Below are 14,987 nucleotides of genomic sequence, written 5' to 3'. Positions count from 1 at the left end.
AGGGTAGGTAACACATCCTCAACGCTGATCCTCATGGGTCTTGGTCCTCAGATCCTCAAAAGGTTTTACATCTGCACCATCGAGAGCATCTTGACGGGTTGAATCACTGCCTGGTTGGCAACTGCTCAGCCTCCGACCGCAAGGCACTACAGAGGGCCAGTACATCACCGAGGCCAAGCTTAGTGCCATCCAGGACCTCTATACCAGGCGGTGTCAGAGCCCTACAACTTGTCAAAGACTCCAACCACCCTAGCCATAGACTGTTCTCTCTGCTACCACACGGCAAGTGGTACCGGAGCGCCAAATCTAGGTCCTAGAGGCTTCTAAACAGCTTCTACCCCCAAGCCATAAGACTCCTGTACAGCTAATCAAATGACTACCCAGACTATTTGCATAGGCAGGTTACTTCTATGCTGCTGCTGCTGCTACTACTACTACTGTTTATTACCCTCTGTTATGATCTATGCATAGTCACTTTAATAACTACCTACATGTACATATTATCTCAATTACTTCGACACCGGTGCCCTCGCACTTTGACTCTGTACCGGTACCCCCTGTATATAGCCTCTACATTGACTCTGTACCGTAACACCCTGTATATAGCCTCCACATTGACTCTGTACCGGTACCCCCTGTATATAGCCTCCACATTGACTCTGTACCGGTACCCCCTGTATACAGCCTCCACATTGACTCTGTACCGGTACCCCCTGTATATAGCCTCCACATTGACTCTGTACCGTAACACCCTGTATACAGCCTCCACATTGACTCTGTACCGGTACCCCCTGTATACAGCCTCCACATTGACTCTGTACCGGTACACCCTGTATATAGCCTCCACATTGACTCTGTACCGGTACCCCCTGTATATAGCCTCCACATTGACTCTGTACCGGTACCCCCTGTATATAGCCTCCACATTGACTCTGTACCGGTACCCCCTGTATATAGCCTCCACATTGACTCTGTACCGGTACCCCCTGTATATAGCCTCCACATTGACTCTGTACCGGTACCCCCTGTATATAGCCTCCACATTGACTCTGTACCGGTACCCCCTGTATATAGCCTCCACATTGACTCTGTACCGGTACCCCCTGTATATAGCCTCCACATTGACTCTGTACCGGTACCCCCTGTATTTAGCCTCCACATTGACTCTGTACCGGTACCCCCTGTATATAGCCTCCACATTGACTCTGTACCGGTACCTCCTGTATATAGCCTCCACATTGACTCTGTACCGGTACCCCCTGTATATAGCCTCCACATTGACTCTGTACCGGTACCCCCTGTATATAGCCTCCACATTGACTCTGTACCGTAACACCCTGTATATAGCCTCCACATTGACTCTGTACCGTAACACCCTGTATATAGCCTCCACATTGACTCTGTACCGGTACCTCCTGTATATAGCCTCCACATTGACTCTGTACAGGTACCCCCTGTATATAGCCTCCACATTGACTCTGTACCGGTACCCCCTGTATATAGCCTCCACATTGACTCTGTACCGTAACACCCTGTATATAGCCTCCACATTGACTCTGTACCGTAACACCCTGTATATAGCCTCCACATTGACTCTGTACCGTAACACCCTGTATATAGCCTCCACATTGACTCTGTACCGTAACACCCTGTATATAGCCTCCACATTGACTCTGTACCGTAACACCCTGTATATAGCCTCCACATTGACTCTGTACCGTAACACCCTGTATATAGCCTCCACATTGACTCTGTACCGTAACACCCTGTATATAGCCTCCACACACCCTGTATATAGCACAGATTTTTTTTTTCTTAAAACTGCATTGTTGGTTAAGGGCTCATAAGCAAGCTTTTCACTGGAAGGTATTTCACTGTAAGGTATAGAATAGGTGGTAGAAAAGTATGTTTATTGTCCATTTGTAAGAATCGTAATGTTTGTATCTGTGTACAATGTACCTGTTGTTTTCAGCACAGGTGACAAATACAATGTGATTTTGTGAAGTTCTGTCAAGGCACTGCATGTGGATGCGAAGGCAAATCATTCAACTGCATTCTGACCCCATCACCTGTCGCCCCTGGTAACCCCTGTCGCCCCTGGTAACCCCTGCTCCCCTCCCCCTGAATGAAGACTGATGCCTGCTGTGGAATTCTGGAATCTATTCTAGAACTTCTGTGAAGCTCTGAGAGTCACGCACCAATCAGTGGCCATAATGAATTAGAGTCAGAGTGTCAGTGTCCAATCTAAATCCCAGCTGGACAATTACCGCCCTCTACCTGACCTTTAGCCTGTGTCAGGGAGGGCCATGTTGTTCTTCCTGGAGCACACTGGTTGAGCACATATCAGTAAGCTAGACACCATCTGTCTGTAATACAGACCCAGCCTACTGTCACCTCTGAAGACCACCAATATAACAAAGAGGGACGGATGGAGAGACCCGGTTATTCTGGTACTGTAAATATCCTCCTCCGCTGTAGCACAACCCCACAGTTAAACCCCAACAGAACATGGTTCTGTCTGACTGCGAGCAGCACCGCAAGGTCGCCCGACCAGCGACACGCGGGAGAGAGAGGGGGAAAGTGCAGAAAGATTTAGAGACGCCCGCTGCCCAGCTGAGCCAGGCCCTTAACTAGCAATTATCTGAGCCTCTTGACTTGCTGTAAAGAGATAGGACCATCTAGCTACAGAACAGAGAGGGCTTACTGTAAAGAGAGAGGACCATCTAGCTACAGAACAGAGAGGGCTTACTGTAAAGAGAGAGGACCATCTAGCTACAGAACAGAGAGAGCTTACTGTAGAGGACCATCTAGCTACAGAACAGAGGGGGCTTACTGTAAAGAGAGAGGACCATATAGCTACAGAACAGAGGGGGCTTACTGTAAAGAGAGAGGACCATCTAGCTACAGAACAGAGGGGGCTTACTGTAAAGAGAGAGGACCATATAGCTACAGAACAGAGAGGGCTTACTGAAAGAGAGAGGACCATATAGCTATAGAACAGAGGGGGCTTACTGTAAAGAGAGAGGACCATATAGTTACAGAACAGAGAGGGCTTACTGAAAGAGAGAGGACCATATAGCTACAGAACAGAGGGGGCTTACTGAGGCTGAAAACTGTGTGGTGTGTGTGGACCATGGTAAATCATTGGTGATGTGGACAACAAGGAACTTAAAGCTCTCCCCTCTTTCTCCTGTAGTCCTCGAAGAGCTCCTTGGCCTTACTGACGTTGAGGGAGAGGTTGTTGTCCTGGCACCACACTGCTAAGTCTCTGACCTCCCTCCCTATAGGCTGAATCATCGCCACCGGTGATCAGGCCTACCAGCGTTGTGTTGTCAGTAAAACTTAATGGTGTTGGAGTCATGTATGGCCACGCAGTTGTGGGTGAACAGGAAGTACATGAGGGAACTAAGCACACACCCGATGGGCCCCCTTGTTGCGGGCCAGCGTGACGGAGGTGTTGCCTAGCCTCACCACCTGGGGGCGGCCTGTCAGGAAGTCAATCGCAGAGGGAGGTGTTTAGTCCCAGGGACCTTAGCTTAGTGATGAGCTTGGAGGGGACTATGGTGTTGAACGCTGAGCTGTAGTCAATGAACAGTACTATCACGTAGTTATTTCCCTTATTGTCCAGGTGGGAGAGGGCAGTGTGAAGCGCAATTGAGATTTATCTGTGGATCTGTTAGGGCGGTATACGAATAGGAATGGGTCTAGTGTGTCTGGGATGATGGTGCTTCATGACCAGCCTTTCAAACCACTTCCTTATTATACATGAGTGCTACAGGGCGATAGTAAGGTAGGTAGGTTACCTTGGAGCTCTTGGGAACAGGGACAATGGCGGTCAGGTTGACACGTTGGAATTACAGACTTGGACAACGAGAGAGTGAAAATGTCTGTCGACACCTGCCAGAAGGTCGGCGGATAATTTGAGAACCCGCCCTGATATTCCATCTGGCACGGCAGCCTTTCTAGGGAGGTTTTCCTAGCCTGGTTCCTCTCTAGGTTTCTTCCTAGGTTCTGGCCTTTCTAGGGAGGTTTTCCTAGCCTGGTTCCTCTCTAGGTTTCTTCCTAGGTTCTGGACTTTCTAGGGAGGTTTTCCTAGCCTGGTTCCTCTAGGTTTCTTCCTAGGTTCTGGCCTTTCTAGGGAGGTTATCCTAGCCTGGTTCCTCTAGGTTTCTTCCTAGGTTCTGGCCTTTCTAGGGAGGTTTTCCTAGCCTGGTTCCTATCTAGGTTTCTTCCTAGGTTCTGGACTTTCTAGGGAGGTTTTCCTAGCCTGGTTCCTCTCTAGGTTTCTTCCTAGGTTCTGGCCTTTCTAGGGAGGTTTTCCTAGCCTGGTTCCTCTAGGTTTCTTCCTAGGTTCTGGCCTTTCTAGGGAGGTTTTCCTAGCCTGGTTCCTATCTAGGTTTCTTCCTAGGTTCTGGCCTTTCTAGGGAGGTTTTCCTAGTCCGGTTCCTCTAGGTTTCTTCCTAGGTTCTGGCCTTTCTAGGGAGGTTTTTTCCTAGTCCGGTTCCTCTCTAGGTTTCTTCCTAGGTTCTGGCCTTTCTAGGGAGGTTTTCCTAGTCCGGTTCCTCTAGGTTTCTTCCTAGGTTCTGGCCTTTCTAGGGAGGTTTTTTCCTAGTCCGGTTCCTCTCTAGGTTTCTTCCTAGGTTCTGGCCTTTCTAGGGAGGTTTTCCTAGCCTGGTTCCTATCTAGGTTTCTTCCTAGGTTCTGGCCTTTCTAGGGAGTTTTTCCTAGCCTGGTTCCTCTCTAGGTTTCTTCCTAGGTTCTGGCCTTTCTAGGGAGTTTTTTCCTAGCCACCGTGCTTCTACACCTGCACTGCTTCCTGTTTGGGGTTTTAGGCTGTGTTTCTGTACAGCACTTTGAGATATCAGCTGATGTAAGAAGGGATTTCAATACATTTGATTGATTGATTGATTGTTAACCTGTTTAAACGTTTTGCTCACATCGGCCACGGAGAGCGAGATCACACAGTCGTCAGGAAAAGCAGGGGCTTTTTCAAGGCACAGTGTTATATTCCTCAAAGAGAGCATAAAAAGACATATAGCTCGTTTGGGAGTTTTGTGTCCATGGGAAGTTCATGGCTTCATGGTTTCCCTTTGTAATCCATTACCGTCTGAAAGACCCAGTCACATATACGACAAGCTTCATAGTCGGTGTAATAGGATGCCTTTTTCCTCCTATATTGCCTTTCTACAGGTTTGCAGACTCAGAGGTTGTAGACTTCTTGTATGTGTCACGTTCATTGTAAGCGGGTCTGCTTTGTCCGACCACTTCTGTATTGGAGTGCGTCACTGGTACATCCTGTTTAAGCTTTTGTTTGTAAACAGGAAGCAGGAGAATGGAGTCACGGTAAGATTTGCCCGAAGGGAGGACGAGGGAGTGCCTTGAATGCGTTTCTGTTGGTAGGATACAGGTGGTCTGGAGTTTTAACAGGAGATGTGTTGGTAGGATACAGGGGGTCTGGAGTTTTAACAGGAGATGTGTTGGTAGGATACAGGTGGTCTGGGGTTTTAACAGGAGATGTGTTGGTAGGATACAGGTGGTCTGGGGTTTTAACAGGAGATGTGTTGGTAGGATACAGGTGGTCTGGGGTTTTAACAGGAGATGTGTTGGTAGGATACAGGTGGTCTGGGGTTTTAACAGGAGATGTGTTGGTAGGATACAGGTGGTCTGGGGTTTTAACAGGAGATGTGTTGGTAGGATACAGGTGGTCTGGGGTTTTAACAGGAGATGTGTTGGTAGGATACAGGGGGTCTGGGGTTTTAACAGGAGATGTGTTGGTAGGATACAGGGGGTCTGGAGTTAACGCCCCATAGGGGAACAGGAGATGTGTTGGTAGGATACAGGGGGTCTGGAGTTAACGCCCCATAGGGGAACAGGAGATGTGTTGGTAGGATACAGGTGGTCTGGGGTTTTAACAGGAGATGTGTTGGTAGGATACAGGTGGTCTGGGGTTTTAACAGGAGATGTGTTGGTAGGATACAGGTGGTCTGGGGTTTTAACAGGAGATGTGTTGGTAGGATACAGGTGGTCTGGGGTTTTAACAGGAGATGTGTTGGTAGGATACAGGTGGTCTGGGGTTTTAACAGGAGATGTGTTGGTAGGATACAGGTGGTCTGGGGTTTTAACAGGAGATGTGTTGGTAGGATACAGGGGGTCTGGGGTTTTAACAGGAGATGTGTTGGTAGGATACAGGGGGTCTGGAGTTAACGCCCCATAGGGGAACAGGAGATGTGTTGGTAGGATACAGGTGGTCTGGAGTTAACGCCCCATAGGGGAACAGGAGATGTGTTGGTAGGATACAGGTGGTCTGGAGTTAACGCCCCATAGGGGAACAGGAGATGTGTTGGTAGGATACAGGTGGTCTGGAGTTAACGCCCCATAGGGGAACAGGAGATGTGTTGGTAGGATACAGGTGGTCTGGAGTTAACGCCCCATAGGGGAACAGGAGATGTGTTGGTAGGATACAGGTGGTCTGGAGTTAACGCCCCATAGGGGAACAGGAGATGTGTTGGTAGGATACAGGAGGTCTGGAGTTAACGCCCCATAGGGGAACAGGAGATGTTTTGGTAGGATACAGGTGGTCTGGAGTTAACGCCCCATAGGGGAACAGGAGATGTGTTGGTAGACGTGAGGTGGGACGGTTTGAAGTCACCCAGCATTAAAAACCAGGTGATCAAAAGCACAAGATTTCCTTCAAACCTGAAGCAACACACCAGTTATTTATGGGGAAACAGTTTTTCCTGAAGCCGCGGTCCGATCCTGCCACTCATGGAGAATCCACAGAGTACGATATTATAGTGTAACAGTATAGATTCCGTTCCTCTCCTCGCCCCTACCTGGGCTCGAACCAGGGACCCTACTGCACATGTAACAGTATAATTTTAAACCATCCCCTCGCCCATACCCGGGCGCGAACCAGGGACCTTCTGCACACATCAACAACTGACTCCTACGAAGCGTCGTTACCCATCGCTCCACAAAAGCCGCGGCCCTTAGCGCCCACGCTAACTAAGCTAGCCGTTTCACATCCGTTACACACACAGACATCAGCCACCCTCAAAGCATCGTTACGCATCGCTCCACAAAAATCCGCGGCCCTTGCAGAGCAAGGGGAACCACTACTTCAAGGTCTCACAGAGAGTGAAGTCACCGATTGAAAAGCTATTAGCGCGCACCACGACTAACTAGCTAGCCATTTGTCATCGGTTACACTAGCAGCATAGCGTCCTCATCCAGCCATGTTTCACAAAGACTTTATATTGTTCAAGTCTCTCTGATAGAAGATTCTCGGACAACGCTCATCCATCTCATTCCTGAGTGACTGGACATTGGCCAATCGAACGGAGGGGAGCGCTATTCGGTTCTCTCTTCGCCTCCAATTTCACCCCACCTCATCATCCCACGTCTACACCTGCAGCGTTTTGGTAGCCCATGGAGCAAAGGATTATGGTCCGGTATGAACAGTGGAACAGCTGAGTCAGAGATGATGTCTAAATCGAGGTCAGTGATAATAGTATATCTATTTAAAAGATAAAAACACGTGGCCCTTCTCCATAGTGCACTACTCTATACTACAGCCCTTCTCCATAGTGCACTACTCTATACTACAGCCCTTCTCCATAGTGCACTACTCTATACTACAGCCCTTCTCCATAGTACACTACTCTATACTACAGCCCTTCTCCATAGTGCACTACTCTATACTACAGCCCTTCTCCATAGTGCACTACTCTATACTACAGCCCTTCTCCATAGTGCACTACTCTATACTACAGCCCTTCTCCATAGTGCACTACTCTATACTACAGCCCTTCTCCATAGTGCACTACTCTATACTACAGCCCTTCTCCATAGTGCACTACTCTATACTACAGCCCTTCTCCATAGTGCACTACTTTATACTACAGCCCTTCTCCATAGTGCACTACTCTATACTACAGCCCTTCTCCATAGTGCACTACTCTATACTACAGCCCTTCTCCATAGTGCACTACTCTATACTACAGCCCTTCTCCATAGTGCACTACTTTATACTACAGCCCTTCTCCATAGTGCACTACTCTATACTACAGCCCTATATAGTACACTACTCTATACTACAGCTTTATTCCCTATATAGTGCACTACTCTATACTACAGCCCTATTCCCTATATAGTACACTACTCTATACTACAGCCCTATTCCCTATATAGTACACTACTCTATACTACAGCCCTATTCCCTATATAGTGCACTACTCTATACTACAGCCCTATTCCCTATATAGTGCACTACTCTATACTACAGCCCTATTCCCTATATAGTGCACTACTTTATACTACAGCCCTATTCCCTATATAGTGCACTACTTTATACTACAGCCCTATTCCTATATAGTGCACTACTTTATACTACAGCCCTATTCCCTATATAGTGCACTACTTTATACTACAGCCCTATTCCCTATATAGTGCACTACTTTATACTACAGCCCTATTCCCTATATAGTGCACTACTCTATACTACAGCCCTATTCCCTATATAGTGCACTACAGCCCTATTCCCTATATAGTGCACTACAGCCCTATTCCCTATATAGTGCACTACAGCCCTATTCCCTATATAGTGCACTACTCTATACTACAGCCCTATTCCCTATATAGTACACTACTTTATACTACAGCCCTATTCCCTATATAGTGCACTACTTTACACTACAGCCCTATTCCCTATATAGTGCACTACTCTATACTACAGCCCTATTCCCTATATAGTGCACTACTCTATACTACAGCCCTATTCCCTATATAGTGCACTACTCTATACTACAGCCCTATTCCCTATATAGTGCACTACTTTATACTACAGCCCTATTCCCTATATAGTGCACTACTTTACACTACAGCCCTATTCCCTATATAGTGCACTACTTTATACTACAGCCCTATTCCCTATATAGTACACTACTCTATACTACAGCCCTATTCCCTATATAGTACACTACAGCCCTATTCCCTATATAGTGCACTACTTTATACTACAGCCCTATTCCCTATATAGTACACTACTCTATACTACAGCCCTATTCCCTATATAGTGCACTACAGCCCTATTCCCTATATAGTGCACTACAGCCCTATTCCCTATATAGTGCACTACTCTATACTACAGCCCTATTCCCTATATAGTGCACTACTCTATACTACAGCCCTATTCCCTATATAGTGCACTACAGCCCTATTCCCTATATAGTGCATTACTCTATACTACAGCCCTATTCCCTATATAGTGCACTACTCTATACTACAGCCCTATTCCCTATATAGTGCACTACAGCCCTATTCCCTATATAGTGCACTACTCTATACTACAGCCCTATTCCCTATATAGTGCACTACTCTATACTACAGCCCTATTCCCTATATAGTGCACTACTTTATACTACAGCCCTATTCCCTATATAGTGCACTACTTTATACTACAGCCCTATTCCCTATATAGTGCACTACTTTATACTACAGCCCTATTCCCTATATAGTGCACTACTTTATACTACAGCCCTATTCCCTATATAGTACACTACTTTATACTACAGCCCTATTCCCTATATAGTGCACTACTTTATACTACAGCCCTATTCCCTATATAGTGCACTACTTTATACTACAGCCCTATTCCCTATATAGTGCACTACTCTATACTACAGCCCTATTCCCTATATAGTGCACTACTTTATACTACAGCCCTATACCCTATATAGTGCACTACTTTATACTACAGCCCTATTCCCTATATAGTGCACTACTTTATACTACAGCCCTATTCCCTATATAGTGCACTACTCTATACTACAGCCCTATTCCCTATATAGTACACTACTTTATACTACAGCCCTATTCCCTATATAGTGCACTACTCTATACTACAGCCCTATTCCCTATATAGTGCACTACTTTATACTACAGCCCTATTCCCTATATAGTGCACTACTTTATACTACAGCCCTATTCCCTATATAGTGCACTACTCTATACTACAGCCCTATTCCCTATATAGTGCACTACTTTATACTACAGCCCTATTCCCTATATAGTACACTACTCTATACTACAGCCCTATTCCCTATATAGTGCACTACTTCATACTACAGCCCTATATAGTGCACAAGGTTAGGGAATAGAGTGGCATTTGGGATGCAAACCAAGCTGTCAGAGTTCAGGGTAGAAACTAGGATGTGTTTACACAACTCTCTCCTGCTTCCTCAACTCATCATTTAATGAGCTGCTTGGAACCACATAAAAAAACAACTAAGAATCAGAGAGAAATTGGCCCAAGCCAATTACGCCAAATGACCCTGATCTGGTTCTGTCCTGAAATAGCCTGCTGCCCTGACCTCTCCCTGGCCTGCGCGAGGGGCTGTGACAGCAGTGACCTCAGCGTAGACGGGTCAGGTTTCATCTGGTTGGTTGATAAGACAGACGTGGGGACGAGAACAGTCCAGGAATTAAAAAAATTATAGCGGGAACAGAGTGAGAAGTCTTTTCTTTAAAAAAGTGTTTTGAGAGAAAGCGAGAAAGGGAGTGAGAGAGAGAGAGAGAGAGAGAAAGGGAGCGAGAGAGAGAGAGAGAAAGAAAGGGAGCGAGTTAGAGAGAGAAAGGGAGTGAGAGAGAGAGAGAGAGAGGATGACAGAGTGACTTTGAAAAAGAGAGAAAGATCTGTTTACCATTTCCAATGTGTTAACAACTTCCAGCCTTCTAAATGCTTGACCTTCAGGAAATAACTTGTAGTTTACACACTGTGTTCAAAGCCCTGTTCTCTGCCAGCGCTGTACACTACATTTACATCAATATTTACACATGAAGTGGAGTCCTTATGTCTGAAGCTCCCTGGATAATTAGCATAATAATTCAAGCCACCCCTGTATGATGAGCAATCATGAGGACAAGGTAACGGTCAAACACGCAGAGGGCCTACGGAGAAACATACAGGCGTGGTATAGGAGTGGGCTTTTCAGAGAGCTGTACACTACACAAACAAGCAGAGGGCCTAGGAGAAACATACAGGCGTGGTATAGGAGTGGGCTTTTCAGAGAGCTGTACACTACACAAACAAGCAGAGGGCCTACGGAGAAACACACAGGCGTGGTATAGGAGTGGGCTTTTCAGAGAGCTGTACACTACACAAACAAGCAGAGGGCCTACGGAGAAACATACAGGCGTGGTATAGGAGTGGGCTTTTCAGAGAGCTGAACACTACACAAACAAGCAGAGGGCCTAGGAGTGGGCTTTTCAGAGAGCTGTACACTACACAAACAAGCAGAGGGCCTAGGAGTGGGCTTTTCAGAGAGCTGAACACTACACAAACAAGCAGAGGGCCTAGGAGAAACATACAGGCGTGGTATAGGAGTGGGCTTTTCAGAGAGCTGTACACTACACAAACAAGCAGAGGGCCTAGGAGAAACATACAGGCGTGGTATAGGAGTGGGCTTTTCAGAGAGCTGTACACTACACAAACAAGCAGAGGGCCTAGGAGTGGGCTTTTCAGAGAGCTGAACACTACACAAACAAGCAGAGGGCCTAGGAGTGGGCTTTTCAGAGAGCTGTACACTACACAAACAAGCAGAGGGCCTAGGAGAAACATACAGGCGTGGTATAGGAGTGGGCTTTTCAGAGAGCTGTACACTACACAAACAAGCAGAGGGCCTAGGAGTGGGCTTTTCAGAAAGCTGTACACTACACAAACAAGCAGAGGGCCTAGGAGTGGGCTTTTCAGAGAGCTGAACACTACACAAACAAGCAGAGGGCCTAGGAGTGGGCTTTTCAGAGAGCTGAACACTACACAAACAAGCCTGGTGCAACTCTCTCCCTGGCCTGGCTGGCATTAGAAGCTGTGTTCTGGAACACCAGGGAGGTAGGGGAGGGAGGGCCTAGTAGAGGTGGGGGAGGCTTGGAGAGGCAGCAGCCACACACAAGCCTAAGATCACCATTTACAAAGACAAGCGTCGGCTGGAGGGGTGTAAAGCTCACCGCCATTGGATTCTGGAGCAGAGGAAACGCGTTCTCTGGAGTGATGAATCACGCTTCACCATCTGGCAGACCGACGGACAAATCTGGGTTTGGCGGATGCTAGGAGAACGTTACCTTCCCCAATGCATGGTACCAACTGTAAAGTTTGGCGGATGCCAGGAGAACGTTACCTTCCCCAATGCATGGTATCAACTGTAAAGTTTGGTGTATGAGGAATAATGGAATAATGGTCCGGGGCTGTTAGTTCCAGTGAAGGGAAATGTTAACGCTACAGCATACAATGACATCCAACACCTTTGGGATGAATTGGAACGCCGACTGCGAGCCAGGCCTAATCGCCCAACATCAGTGCCTGACTTCACAAATGCTTTAGGCTGAGTAGAAGCAAGTCCCCTACCAGCAATGTTTCAACATCTAGTGGAAAGCCTTCCCAGAAGAGTGGAGGCTGTTATAGCAGCAAAGGGGGGGGGGCACCAACTCCATATTAATTAATGCAGATGATTTTGGAGTGAGATGTTCGACGAGCAGGTGTTCACATACACTTCATGACCAAAAGTATCTGTGACCAACAGACTGTATTCCCAGTCATGTAGTGTATCTGTGACCAACAGACTGTATTCCCAGTCATGTAGTATATCTGTGACCAACAGACTGTATTCCCAGTCATGTGGTGTATCTGTGACCAACAGACTGTATTCCCAGTCATGTAGTATATCTGTGACCAACAGACTGTATTCCCAGTCATGTGGTGTATCTGTGACCAACAGACTGTATTCCCAGTCATGTGGTGTATCTGTGACCAACAGACTGTATTCCCAGTCATGTAGTATATCTGTGACCAACAGACTGTATTCCCAGTCATGTAGTATATCTGTGACCAACAGACTGTATTCCCAGTCATGTGGTGTATCTGTGACCAACAGACTGTATTCTCAGTCATGTAGTGTATCTGTGACCAACAGACTGTATTCCCAGTCATGTAGTATATCTGTGACCAACAGACTGTATTCAGTCATGTGTATGTTGGTCACAGATATACTACATATCTGTATTCCCAGTCATGTAGTGTATCTGTGACCAACAGACTGTATTCCCAGTCATGTAGTATATCTGTGACCAACAGACTGTACTCCCAGTCATGTAGTATATCTGTGACCAACAGACTGTATTCCCAGTCATGTAGTATATCTGTGACCAACAGACTGTATTCAGTCATGTGTATGTTGGTCACAGATATACTACATATCTGTATTCCCAGTCATGTAGTATATCTGTGACCAACAGACTGTATTCCCAGTCATGTAGTGTATCTGTGACCAACAGACTGTATTCCTAGTCATGTAGTATATCTGTGACCAACAGACTGTATTCCCAGTCATGTAGTATATCTGTGACCAACAGACTGTATTATCAGTCATGTAGTATATCTGTGACCAACAGACTGTATTCCCAGTCATGTAGTATATCTGTGACCAACAGACTGTATTATCAGTCATGTAGTATATCTGTGACCAACAGACTGTATTCCCAGTCATGTAGTATATCTGTGACCAACAGACTGTATTCAGTCATGTAGTGTATCTGTGACCAACAGACTGTATTCCCAGTCATGTAGTGTATCTGTGACCAACAGACTGTATTCCCAGTCATGTAGTATATCTGTGACCAACAGACTGTATTCCCAGTCATGTAGTATATCTGTGACCAACATACACATATCTGTATTCCCAGTCATGTAGTATATCTGTGACCAACAGACTGTATTCCCAGTCATGTAGTATATCTGTGACCAACAGACTGTATTCAGTCATGTGTATGTTGGTCACAGATATACTACATATCTGTATTCCCAGTCATGTGAAATCCTTAGATTAGGGCCTAATGTATTTATTTCATGTGACTGATTTCCTCATATGACCTGTGAACTCAGTCAAATCTTTGATATGGATGTGTTTATATTTTGGTTCAGTGCAGTTACCTCGAAGGTCCTTCTTCAGCCTGGTCAGGTCCTTCTGAAAGTCCTCAAACTTCATCTGTGAAGCCTGGAACAGATCCTGGGGCTCAGGGAGAGGGTAGAGGCACGTCTCCCTGCCGGCGTCCTGACAACACATGACATGACCTTAGTCCTTAGAGCACAGAGCATTAGATAAAGCAGAGGGGTTAATAGAGTTAGATCAAGTAGAGTGGGTTAGGGTAGTAGAGTTAGATCACGTAGAGTTAGATCACGTAGAGTGGGTTAGGGTAGTAGAGTTAGATCACGTAGAGTTAGATCACGTAGAGTGGGTTAGGGTAGTAGAGTTAGATCACGTAGAGTTAGATCACGTAGAGTGGGTTAGGGTAGTAGAGTTAGATCACGTAGAGTTAGATCACGTAGAGTGGGTTAGGGTAGTAGAGTTAGATCACGTAGAGTTAGATCACGTAGAGTGGGTTAGGGTAGTAGAGTTAGATCACGTAGAGTTAGATCACGTAGAGTGGGTTAGGGTAGTAGAGTTAGATCACGTAGAGTTAGATCACGTAGAGTGGGTTAGGGTAGTAGAGTTAGATCACGTAGAGTTAGATCACGTAGAGTGGGTTAGGGTAGTAGAGTTAGATCACGTAGAGTTAGATCACGTAGAGTGGGTTAGGGTAGTAGAGTTAGATCACGTAGAGTTAGATCACGTAGAGTGGGTTAGGGTAGTAGAGTTAGATCACGTAGAGTGGGTTAGGGTAGTAGAGTGGGTTAGGGTAGTAGAGTGGGTTAGGGTAGTAGAGTGGGTTAGGGTAGTAGAGTGGGTTAGGGTAGTAGAGTGGGTTAGGGTAGTAGAGTTAAATCACGTAGAGTGGGTTAGGGTAGTAGAGTGGGTTAGGGTAGTAGAGTGGGTTAGGGTAGTAGAGTGGGTTAGGGTAGTAGAGTGGGTTAGGGTAGTAGAGTGGGTTAGGGTAGTAGAGTGGGTTAGGGTAGTAGAGTGGGTTAGGGTAGTAGAGTTAGATCACGTAGAGTGGGT

At 46.3% G+C, this 14,987-nt stretch overlaps 1 protein-coding gene across 2 annotated transcripts in view; it reads right to left on the bottom strand.

Annotated features, from left to right (window-relative positions):
• fmn2b (formin 2b) overlaps positions 1 to 14,987 on the bottom strand; it is a 150,307-nt gene that overhangs the window by 23,590 nt on the left and 111,730 nt on the right. For both annotated transcript variants that reach the window (XM_090218029.1, XM_090218030.1), the window contains one exon: positions 13,982 to 14,102. In XM_090218029.1, coding sequence (XP_090074155.1) covers positions 13,982 to 14,102 — 121 coding nt within the window. The remainder of the gene's footprint in view (positions 1 to 13,981; positions 14,103 to 14,987) is intronic.

The sequence above is a fragment of the Oncorhynchus mykiss genome, chromosome 23 (genome assembly GCF_057628025.1).
Source record: "Oncorhynchus mykiss isolate SJ-2025 chromosome 23, ASM5762802v1, whole genome shotgun sequence".
NCBI classification, from domain to species: Eukaryota; Metazoa; Chordata; class Actinopteri; order Salmoniformes; family Salmonidae; genus Oncorhynchus; species Oncorhynchus mykiss.
The sequence above is the reverse complement of the archived record's forward strand: the minus strand, read 5'-3'. Positions and strand labels throughout refer to the sequence as shown.